Raw genomic sequence first — 12,696 nt, 5'->3', positions numbered from 1 at the left:
TCTTTATTTTCCAGCCGCGTATCTATACGTATCTTAATCCGGATCCTTTCGAAGTGCATAAGAAGCGCAGTGAGAAGCGAATAATCAACTCCAAACGAGTACTGATAAAAAAAAAAAATAAATAAATACACAATCTACCAATCGATATCAAAAAAAGAAAGAAAAAAGCAAGCGATAATTCGTTCGTCGAGAATAAAAATAAAAATAATTTTTCCTCCGTAAAAACCCAGCCAAAAAAAGAAACATAAAACCAACACATTCTTCCGTTCTACTCTATCGTAATCTAAATCTCGATCGAAAAAGAGAAAGAGAGAAAGAAGAAGCGAGTAAATCTAAAACAATTCAATAAACCGGTGACATTCTGCACGCATCCAGAAGAATACTAATTCTCCAGGCCAGCGGAGACAAAGGCTTAACCAACCACGAGCGATCAGAAGACAACGAAGAGAGGGCTAACGATCTATCAGGGCCGCGGGCGCTGAAACAAAAAGGCGGCCACGACAATGGAGAAGGCTTTTCGTGGGAGCGCGATAACAAAGCTCCCTTCGCGCGAGCGTTCCCGTTAAAAAAGGAAAGAGAGGAAGAACGTGAGGCCCAGCCACCAACCCTACGTGTACTCGCTCTCCTCTCTTTCTCTCTGCTCGCTCGCGACTCCCTGTCCCCGCCTACCTTTGTCCCTTCCTCGAGCAACGACCGCCGATCCAACGAGATAGCTGTGGAAGCTATCCCGGAAGAGGACACGAAAAAAAGAGAGAGAGAGAGAGAGAAAAGAAGAAGAAAAGGGGAGAAAAGCACGTGTAGGTAGTCGGAGGGTTTGTTTACAGGCCGTGGAACTCGGGTCTGTCTCTCTTCCACTCTTCGGCTTGGATAATATAGGCGGCGAGATATGATGAGGTTGTAAAATTAATAGGCAGAGTCGAAGTAATCATGTTTTAAGGATTGAAAGAGTTGAGTGAAGAGGAATGAGTAAAAGTGAAAGTAAGAAAATTCGTTATTGAAGAATTTTGAATATAAAAATAGTTCGATCGAGACGATGTTTAAAAAAGAAAATTATCATTTATACGCGAATAATAGAAAAAGTTGTGTATGAATAATTGCTTACACACCGTCAAGCATTTTCTGTATCTTGTTCGTAGATTTAATAATTTTAAATTTGAAATAGCAAAGAACAATAACGTATCTTCTCGGTATAATAAAATTAAGCTTGGATAGAGAAAAGATCCTCGATCTGGCTACGAATGATTAATTTATAATCCCTCTACATCGTAGTAAATAATCGATTCACGCTCGTTTCCTTTCCTCAACGTCTTCGACCCTTTTTCCTCGCCATTCTTCTTTCTTCCTACTTTTTCCCCCTCTGTAATTCTACTACTACGAGAGGCATGCTCGTTCGCGTGGAGTTCCACGATTCACGTGGAGAACGGTAATCGCGTGCAGCTGCGCTGGCTTCCCGATAAAAAGGCTCGTTCACGAGGGCCACGATGCGCGACGACAATGGAGGACGATCGTCGCCGCGGTGTAATCGAAAGTACGAGGCATGGAATCGTGGCGATCGAGTCACCTGATCGCGATCGAGAGATACTCGAGAATGGCTGGGCAGGTAGAAGGCTAGGCAGAACTTAGGAGCACCCTGGGTGCCGGCTATTGTTCCTTTGTTGAGGAGTTGGGGGGTCTTGAAAAGTGGGTATCCGGGTAATGACCGATTGAACGGCTAATGGAACCAATAGATAGAACAATGTGGCTTTGAGAAATTCTGAGAACACGCCAATTGCCCTACCAATTTCCCTGTTTCCAAGAAAAATTTGGAATTTCGAGCAAATTGAATTTCGAAATATCGATTTTCTGACATTTTACTAGCTAAGGTAATAGATAATGATATTTACGTAATTTCGGGAGAATAGGTAATATCTACTTTGTGATTCTAAATATGGCAACGGAAGGATTAAGTCTAATCAAAGTGTTTATAATTCGTGGAAATTACCGCTTCTACTAAATTTCTAAACCCTTCGTCTATCTTATTTAGCCTTGGATCATCGGACATAGAGTGGAAAAGGTAGCCGAAAACTTATTTCTCTAATTTAAATTATTCCCGCCATTTTGACTAGCAAAATTACTGCAAAACTCACCAATGACGGTGTTGGCAGCGACCTCTTTCGCAGCGGCGGCAGCAGCTGCCGGTCCATGAGCCAAAAAATCGCTCAACGATAACGACGACGCGATGATCTGCCTTTTTTCCTCGAAATTTAAATAATCCAGGCTGTTGCTCCTCTGTGGTCCGGCGACGATCGTCACGGTCTTCGCCGCGTGATGATGATGATGATGATGCTGTTGGTGAAGATTGTTCTCCACCGACAGGTTACTCGGTTTTTCATTGGCCGGCTCGTTGTTGGCCGCCGGGCTTGGCACCAAATAGACGCCGCTCACGCGTATGGACATCGTCGACGGCCGATCCTTGAAACGGCCCCGCTTTTTCCGCCTCCAAGGACTGAGGATCGCAACCAGGCCCGGCAACGAAGCTACCGGCTGCTGGCCAGCTGAAACATCCTGACGACTGCCCGGTCGAGAGGTCGGCTCGCGTCGCTTGTTACTTCGAGGCAGCTCCACGGCTCGGCGTTTAGTGCGTTCACGATCGCCGAGGAAAATTTATGGGATCCACTATGCGCTTCTGGCAGCGGCTACCGAGCTCGCTGCACCCGATTATCCGTTGATTTTACGCGATTTCGATAGATTTCGATAGATAGATAACGATAGAAATTATTCGAGCTTGATTGTCACTTGCACTTTTTCTAAAAATTTCCTTCTTTCCCCTTTATCCTTAATTATTGCTAGATAAAAAAAGGTATAACAGATATTCAAGATGGCAGGATTTCCGTATCACTTGATCGTTTGAAAATTTCAATGGTGTCGATGATTTGGCAAAAATTTCTCTTATTAAATCGTTTTGGACGATTATGGCACTCTATGTATGAAAAATGGCCGGCACGAAGAGGATGACTCTTGAAAGTCGGTTCCAAGTTGGTCTTTATTTATAACGGAAGGAAGAAAACGCGAGACTTCCGCGCTTTTTTTTCTCTCGCGATGGCCACGAGACACTCCGTGGCTCGGTCGACGCTCCACGAAATCGTCCTGCGCAATAGGAACGGGGTAAAACGTTAACTCTCTAGCTAATGGCACTGGCTGTCATGAATGGCGTGCATTGTATCGTTCGGGTGAGGCCACACGAACGATTGTTGTGTGCTATCGTCCAACGAAATGTCTCATCGCGGTCCACCGATTTCTCTCTGTCGATTTCGATTATCGATTATTCGGTAATCGATACGATATTTCGATCGTGACGTTTAAGATCGATTGCGATGACTGTTAATAAATTGACGATCAATTGACATGTCAATTTGCATGCACATAAACGCACGATATATGGATGAATATATTCCACGTAAAAAAATATTTTAGTCGCGAAGGAACGAGATTATCTTACGCGTTGAAGTAACGTTTCTCAGAACGGAGCGACCTAACCTAACTTCCCATCCCATTTAAAAACGCGGCGAGACGCCGAAGGTCGAGATACGATAGTATTGGCGCGGAAGAAAAATATCTTACGATTATGGTGCAAACAAAACGACATTCGTGGTTACGTAAAATACAATAAACGAGGCTAGTATATATACGTTGTACACGAAGCTCGAGGCACGAAGCCGGCTTACACGAGTAACCTCAAACATCCGGCACGTATACCGACTGCCAAACGTAATCATACATACGGAACGGGTTACAGCGCACGCAGAAAGCATTCGGTTTTATCGGTGAAACGGAGTATAATGTCAGCGCGCAGCATGGTGGTCAAAAGTGGAGCCGGTAGAGACGTATTTCGTGGACGGACAGAGCACACATATTTCGACGTGGCGTAGGACACACGTACTTGACAATTCCAGGGCAGTGTGGATGGCTGTTTTCGGATGGCAGGATTCGATGGAGGAGTCACGAGAGCTCCTCTCGACGTAATATCACAGTGGTGACGATTCACGGCAGGCGTCGCCACTCCTTCACGGGACACCTGTGTGCCTTCTAGCTGCAGGTGAGAGGAGAGCGAGACGGAGAGAAAGGACGCAACTATTATAAACACAGAAGCACATACTACGCGCGTACGCACAGAGGCACGTAGAAGAGAGACAGAGCTATGCAGGCACAATTGTGGAGAGGCACGATGCCACGAACTGCGAACGACTTAGCACGAGAGAAGACGACGACGACGACGAGCACGATCGCGACTACGACGACGAAGAATACAACGGCGACACGACGTCGACGGAGAAGTACGCACACGAAAGTTGACACACACGCTCTCTCGCTGTCGCGCACAAGAGAGAGAGACACAAACGCGAGAAACGTCTCGCGTTGAGATGTTCGTGAAAAACAGACGAATTCGCGAGGACGCGGTATACACGGCAGATTGGTTGATTCGCGTGGGGACGGATTCGCGACGGAATTAATTACCACTGCACCGATGTAACATGTAAAAACAAGCGGAGACCAGATGAACGGGCAACAACGACGACGACAACCGCGCCACGAAACACACACCGAGCGAGGCTCGCGAACACTGAGGGCGGCCATGCGATCATGGCGCCGCCACACGACGCCGATAGGTATCACCGACCACGAGACAACGCTGCGCCAGTCGAGAATGGGGGAAAGTGAAGCTACTATACCGCCTTCGTCGTAATTTTTCATTAATGAATTTACGAAGGGCCTCGAACCGGCTGTTGCAACAGGATGGTCCATGGTTGCACAACTAAAGGGTGGAATAAATTGTTCCTGTGCTGCAGGAATATTCGATTTAATTTATTTTATCAACTTCCTGGTTGCAAACTATTAAGCGTGAAATAAAATGGGCAAAATAAAATAATTACAGGTATTTAATTAATGCCTTCTAGGTTTAGTAATAAGTAGTATAATAGTATAGGAAGGCGAAATAACTTGAATCGTTTTATGAAATGATTTAGAAAATTTATTATCGGAAATAAAAGTCAGTTGAAAACTTTATTAAACAAGTTGCATTTAAATTACAGTTCTTTATTTACAAACTTTTCTTTACAAACTTCCGGCGAAATCAAATTCATTTTCACGCAATCTTAAAAGCTGGAGATTTATTTAGACGCATCCAGTTATTCCAGTTGTTAATGGAATTTCGATGCAAGGATTAATTAAGAGTCCCGGCAAATAATTAGAGAAACAGCGACGGTTCCGGTTCCCAGTTTTAATCCAATGTAGGATAAACTGATTGCAAAAAGTTTCCGCTACCCCCAACCTTCTTTTGACTAAACTTTGGAGAATATTAAAATTCCCAATATTCTTTCGCAAATAGATAAGGAAAACAAAACGAACACGGGCTAAAAATTTAAACGTTGTACAGGAAAATTTTTACACCAGTTAGATCCCCCAACACAGATACAATCGACGGAAGCACGGAGGCGCGAACGTTCGAATTGGAAGTCGGTGGATGTAGCATGACGCGGTCCACGTGGTATTTCCGAGGCGTCTAGACTCCCTAATTTAAACCGACTCGCGAATCTACCATCGTTTCGGCCCCGTCTAGCCGCTGTCACAACGGAAGACTGAAATATGAGAAACGCACAACCCTCTCCCCGGTATATGGTTAAGCGAATTTCTTTTCTCTGCTCGCATGCAAATCGTCTCTCGGGGAAACAAAAGGAGAGGGGGAGGGGGCAGCTGTTGGCACGTTTCGAGAGAAATCTCCGCCCTCCGTGCGACGGAACGGCTGCCATGGTGAAATTCGAATTTAATTCGGAAAATAGAACGGTGTTTGCTAACACCACCGCTCATCTTTTGCGCTCGATCGCGGCGTTTAATCAACGTCTCAAAACTGCTAGGATGATTCAGAAAGAATTATGGACTCAAAAAGAATTATCGCGGCAAATTTAATATACAATTATCTCTATCGATGCGAAAAGGTATACATTGCTTGCTTCGTCATCCATTGAATCATGATAACAAATCACCGCGGATGATTGTATTTGTGTTGATGTTGTACAAACCGTAACGCGAAGCAATCGCCGAGGTATTCGAGCGGCGACGTTGCTTTCAAGTGGACGGGGCAAGAGAATCACCCTGTATAGTCGAAACTGCGGCCAAGAGATGCGATTATTGGCACTCGCCCAGTGTCCGTCGTCTGTTCTCCAGCCGTTCCTCTCGCGTCTACCGCCAAATGTGGCCTCGGCACGGGTCCGTGGCAACGCGTAATTGTGTCCGTACGGACAACGTAGGGACAACTGTTTTAAATACTCTTCACTCGATATATTCACGTGTGCCGTAATCTCGAGTAAGTCACGGAAAGGCTGCGTTACGACTCAGTTCAATGGTCAAAGTAACCACTTCCGTTGATCGGTCAGTCGGTAATATTAAAGTCAGGTATAGAGCCGATCCATCCGATCGATGCGAATTAAGGTCAATCCGTTGAGAAGAAGCAGGAGGCTGAGTTTCTATTTAGATATTATATATGTATATAATTTCACCAACGTGCAAGATCAGTCAGAGTTTAATGATATAATTAGATATAAATTAAATTAAAACGTTCGTTACTTGCATCAAACTTGAAGGTTAAGGTTGTGATCTATCTTCTATTGCAAAATGACGATCAATGAATTGACGTCAATCATCGATATCGTTATTTGGATTATTCCTCTTATCGGAGAATTATCAAAGCAAACACGAGTCGTAATTACGAAAACGAACTTAACTCGTTTATTTTTACAAAATAAGAAAAGATAAAGATTTAGATATATTAGATCGGATACATTTGATTAAAAATCAAATTACAAACTTACAGACTTTCGCGATGTTGTGTGGATGAACGATATACTTTCGCTATATGTTCTCGAATTGGTACGAAGTCTGTTCTCACTGGCGGATCTATAATTATTCAGTATGTTACGAACGATTCCAGGAACAGTTCTCGGCCGTTTGGTCGAATGCCGCCCACTTAACAGTATTATTAATTGCAATAAGGAACGAGCATCCTCGCCGAGCCGAATTACCAGACAATTCACAATTAAGAGGCGGAGACGTATAATTAAGGCAAAGTGACGGCACATCTACGATAAACCGCAAGCGGCCAGCGGCTAGCTAGCGTTGGACTTGCGTTTCCTCGTGCTTCCATCGTAGTTTCCTAAATGCAACGAGCAGCAACCGAAAGCAGGCGGCCAAGCGAGACGCGAATAAATTTTCCACAAATGGCAGGGGCCGAGAGAAAAATCGTTTTCCGTGAATCGCATTCGCGAAACAACACGACCAGCTCCCCGTGGCTCGTGTGCGAACACCTTCCACGCGTTGTTGTGCACCGGCCAGAATGACACATTGGAATTTGTTCGACGTGCGCGCCAGAGACGTAACTCTGACCGACTCTGCATTCCCATTCCGCTACGTTTCGATGCGACGCGTCGTGTGCATCACGCGTAACGCGTATCCAGTGACACGCGAACTCCGACGCTCTCCATCATCGGTTATTTATAGCGAGCTGTTAATCGTAAGTGGAATATGTGACGATCGGACGTTCTATACATCGAATGTGACGATAATTATGGGAAAAAATTGGACTAAAAATTTAACGAAAATGATTTGGTGGGTTGCGATTCAAATGAAAATTTTACAAATTCCATTGAACGTGAATATTTTTGAATATTTTTTTGAAAGCAATTGATTTTTGCAATGAAAACAAAATGTATGGCACTCTTAGATTGGTAAATTCTAGAGAGATCGAATACCAAGTGGATGGTGCCATTGGGGTTTGATATCCCTTTGCGTTGAACCACTTATTTCTTGGAATGTAGAAAAAGCGGTGTGTGTATAAACAAAGGGTATGATAAACAAATTAAAAGAGTTTGAAATAGAATTATAATTTTACTACGTAGAATTTATACAAGAGAAGTGAGAAGAGGATTAAAGAAAAACATAAAAACAGAGAGGAAATTTGTTTTATAAACGATAAGGTAGTGATGGTCACCCATCCTTCTCGGTGTACGCCGCAATAGGCACTGCACCTAAGAAAGCGAAGAGTAAGAACTTAGCGCCACAACCAAGCAGTGCTAATACATAAACGATGTTATATTTCTTATATATATATATATATATATTTTTTACAAAATATACTTTAAGAATAATTTATTATTTCACAAGAATTGTAAAGTTATCAGATTTCACTTTTTCATCCTGCAAATTTCTTTCTCCATTCATATTCAAGATTCTATAATTAAATCATTGCTAATGTGAGAAAAAAATTATGTTCAATTCGTATTCCTTATTTTGATTTGAAAATTTAATAATCGTTATGTAGTTTAATGTCAGTGCACAACAACTTTTAAATTACACAATTTTAACTTTAATGCCTTGTAAAAGATTGATATCTACGGAATTTCAGGAAATTATGTTTATCAGCTATTAAAAAAGGTATTTCGTTTCAATGATTTCACTCATTAAATCTGATTTACGGTTTCTATTCAAACAAGTTAAAATTATCTACATTATTTTTCCCCCCTCCGATAAATATCTGATAATATCGGTTACAAAATTCGTACCCCATAATTTACCATCGATTCCAAAAATGTATAACAATAACCTTTGAACAAATTGCTCGAAAGTTGAAGGTGCATTGAAACGTAACTGTTCACCGTGAAACTACAAAGGCTGTGTAACGGGCCGATATAATTGATCTAGACGCATTATAACATGAGCACGGTATCGACGTAAGGATCTGCGATCAAGGTGAACTGAAACACGGTTATCGCGAGATCGAACGATAACAAAAGGCTGCGTGACTGTGTCCGCCGGATCGTTGGCCAACCGACTGGATAAGACGTTGTTCGACGAGATAATGGCAGGAAATTAATGGCAGCTAAAGGGGATGGGAACAACGGACGGTGTAATGAAGAGATTGCTTTCCTTATTACCGTGTAAATTCATCCTACTTTGCCGCTTTAACGGGGACGCGAGAAGAAGAAAAGGAAAGTGAAGCTTCGCGTGAAATTTTATATCAATTAAAATTAATCTCTTCCTTTCGAGAAAATATCTATAATATTCCTAAATATTTCTCATTCGTCTCATTCGTGTCCAATGCAAAAATTGCTATTTTAAAACGTAATACCAAAATTATTGAGAATAATATTCAATGTGGAGTTCATCTTACGTTTTTTTATTCGCATTGCAAATGTTTTATTTGATATAATACTTTATTAATAACACTTTAATAATAAATCGAATAAATTCTCTCTATTCCCAAATATCGTTCCTGAATTGGTAATTTTTGAAAATTTCTGCTTTAAAATCGAACTAGATAATTATTGAGAACAATTTTTAGTGCGAGGTGTCTAATCTTTACGTTCTTATTCCCATTACAAACGTTTTATTTATTATAATATTTTATTAATATTTCATAGATATAGGAAGTAAACACCTTGCTCGGATAAATTCCCTCTATAAAAGTATCGCATAAAATTATTTCAACAATTAAAAACGGAACGACCATGTAGCCACGACAAATATCAGCATTTAAAACGCATACGGAAAATGGTTTAGGGGTTCACGCATTTAATCGCGTATTTAATAAGCTCGTGTCTGAAAATTAAATTTCCTCCTTTTTCGCTCGTTACCGCCGTTTGGTCGACAATGGGGGTGGGAAAAATTTAATCCCTTTATCGTGCTGATATAATAGCGAGCCGGTAATCTCGATACAATACCCCGCGCAATTGTATAATCTCGAGGAGAGAAAGACGGTGGAACATTAACAAGGAATAAAAGTATTCGAAATGTACCGTCTGATAACCGCAGACGATAACTTCATAATCGAAAATGGCGATCTCCCTTTGGATTAACCTAATGGAATAAATTACTCCAAGTACAAGAAACGCGCCTCTTTCCCTTCTTTCGTCTCGAGAAACCCTCGAATCTCATTACCCTCTGCTTTCTCGCAACTTCGTTAACGAACAACTCGTTGAACTTGAATTCTTTCTTTTCTTTCTTGCGTATTTTCTTTTTTTTCTCTCTTTTTTGTCTCTCTCTCTCTCTCTCAAAACTTCATTTCGCCAACGAATCGTTGATTCGAAGGATCAAAGAGAATTTTAAATTTCGTCCCCGAGATCGGCAATCGTCTGAAGCTGTTTTTCCGCGGATAACGCACGATCGTGCCCTTGATAGCTCTTTAAAGCATATTTCAGATAGATTACCGAGTAAAAAGCTCGTCCTGCAAAAAGCGTAAAGGCGGATCAGGATTTACGAGAGAGGTGTGTCCTCGAGAAACAAAGCCACTCTTTCTTTCTTTCTCTTTCACTCTTTCTCTTGATAGACCCTCGACAGATTATTACGAGGGACAATGTTAATGTCACAAAGACTTCAGGTTTCTCACGTACAATGTAAACCCACGTTCCTTTTGACGACACGAACACTTTTGTGATCCATCATATTGAGGTGCTATTTTAGAGAGAGAGAGAGAGACGTGTTAGGATTTTTTTTTTTTTTTTGATTTATGAAACATCGATACCTACGAGAGAAAATATATCATTGCTTTGATAATGTTTGATTTTGTTGTGTGCGAAAGATTGCACGGAAATTAAAATATAAAGATATATAGAGATTGACGTAGAAGGAATTTTGAGTTCGATATTTTAAAATAGTTATAAATCTTGAGATTATTCCACGAGATGTTATTAACAATTGGAACAATTTAATGGTGGCGTTTGTATTTAAACGCTTGAAGGTGCCAAGAAGCGTTCACCGATCTCTCTTGGCAATAAATCAATGTCATAAATTTCTACAATAGATGTCACCCCTAAGTTCTTCTTTCTCAATAACGCGGAGAAGTTGTGACATATTCCAAAGATCATAATGTCCTATTTAGACGGATGTCAAAACGTGACTAAAAGCGCCATTCCATTGTCTTATAGATGGAGGATTTATGAGGGAACTAATCTGATTTACAGTGGCTTTATTAGCCACGATCATAAAATTTACTTTATATACACGCGATTGGCGGAAAAAAATTCGAGGCGATGAAATAAAAATCCATCTCACGAATCCGTCTTATCAATACCAACTTTCCAACAATTCAAATTTCAACTTTGCGATCCATTGCAACCATTTGTACTTTTCGATCTCCTTGAAATCTTTATGATTCCATTATAAGATTCTTCAAACGATATCACGGCATATCTCACATTTATCCTCCCCTTCGAAATTCCATAAAAATTTCCATAATTGTCCCCGTTACTCGAGACACTGAAAACAGAAATGTTCAAATCGCACAATATGATGAAATATTTCTCTCCAAGAAACCGTTACACAACGATATCCCCCAAATAATTACTCGTCATTGCAGCCTCTCCAAATTATACCATCGAAACGATCGCGCTTCGAAAACAGCGAATCTTCCTAAGCAATTTCATCTCGCGAGCCTTCGCAATTAGAAAGCGAAGAGAGGTGGCCGTTTCGTTGACACGGCTTATGTCTCGATCGATCATGTACCGTTCCCTTTCGCGAGAAAGGAATCGAGGAATGGATCCTCGTCGAATTGCATCGCTTCGAAATGCTCCGGTTTTCTATCGCGCCCGATGGACCTCGCCGCAAGGACGACCGCAAGGAAATTCCTCGAATGACAGTCCTGCCACCCTCGGAATTCCACGATTCCTTCTCGTTCCTCCGCCAAGAGTAATATAACGGGTAGGGCGAAATCGGGACACTGGGTCTCGAGGTGACTTCGATTCGTTGCGCGTCTCGACGAAGAGATCGAAATTGGGCTGTCTTGCAGTTTCATTCGGCGAATCGCGGCCAAGGTCGTTCGTGATCGGTATTTCTACTACGATTTTTCGAGCAATGGAGCGAACTCGACTCGATATTCTTCTGAAATATCGTTTGTCGAAGTTTATTAATAAGCTCTCTATTAGATAGAGAGCCGTGTGTTCTTCGTCTGTTTCATGTAATTGTCAAGTTTTGTTGTATCGTGTTCGAAGATGATTATATATATATGTATTAAAAAAAGTGACTGACAAATTAAAGAAATATTCTATTCTACGATTTAATTCTTACATTCTTCGATAAACGTCCAAACAATTATCGAATCCTCATCGAAGTTAATTCAATCTTATCGGTTAGATAAATTACTCGAGTGAATTTTGTCGAGAAATATCAACAAATCCAAGAGATTGCACGCACACCAATCATAGTACACGAACGAGAAACCTAAAAGAAACGAGACTCGAGATTTCCTTTTACCAATTTTCCTAACAGCGAAGAGAGATAGAGAGATATAGAGATAGAAAGAGAGAGGATCTTATTTCCCTCGAAACACCGAAATATTCCCGCAATCCCAGCGAAACACAACACGAATGCAAAGCGTTTCCCGATGGAACGTCTTCCCGCGGATATCTGGAACTTTCCAAGGGGGCAAGCGGCCGTCTGTCGAGTAAATTGCGTGAAAGGATTAGTTTGCTAACCGCCACCGAGCATCGAGATAGTTTCGAGAGGAGGCGCTGCGGCGGAGAAGCCGTCGCGAGAATTTCTCCTCCGTTTCCCTTCGATAATCGCGCGATTAAACGCGAAATATCATCTTCCTTTTCCTTCTTTTCCCCAACAAAACCATGAAGCTGACCCGAATCAGCGAATATCTCCATTTCCCCTCGGGAAAAGTGAGAG

At 41.7% G+C, this 12,696-nt stretch overlaps 1 protein-coding gene across 36 annotated transcripts in view; it reads right to left on the bottom strand.

The window, feature by feature from the left end:
• LOC107998112 (phosphatase and actin regulator 4) overlaps positions 1 to 12,696 on the bottom strand; it is a 314,594-nt gene that overhangs the window by 258,913 nt on the left and 42,985 nt on the right. For 25 of the 36 annotated variants that reach the window (XM_062072719.1, XM_062072724.1, XM_062072720.1 and 22 more), the window contains exons 1-2: positions 3,920 to 8,289; positions 2,127 to 3,126 (exon numbers count right to left, since the gene is read on the bottom strand). The exons of the other annotated variants lie outside the window; for them this stretch is intronic. In XM_062072719.1, the coding sequence (XP_061928703.1) occupies positions 2,127 to 2,436 (310 nt within the window). In that variant the 5' untranslated portion in view covers positions 2,437 to 3,126; positions 3,920 to 8,289. Of the gene's footprint in view, positions 1 to 2,126; positions 3,127 to 3,919; positions 8,290 to 12,696 lie in introns of those variants that run through there. 36 annotated transcript variants of the gene reach the window in all.

This window comes from Apis cerana, linkage group LG3 (assembly GCF_029169275.1).
Source record: "Apis cerana isolate GH-2021 linkage group LG3, AcerK_1.0, whole genome shotgun sequence".
Classification (NCBI taxonomy): Eukaryota; Metazoa; Arthropoda; class Insecta; order Hymenoptera; family Apidae; genus Apis; species Apis cerana.
This window is presented reverse-complemented; position numbering and strand designations above follow the sequence as displayed.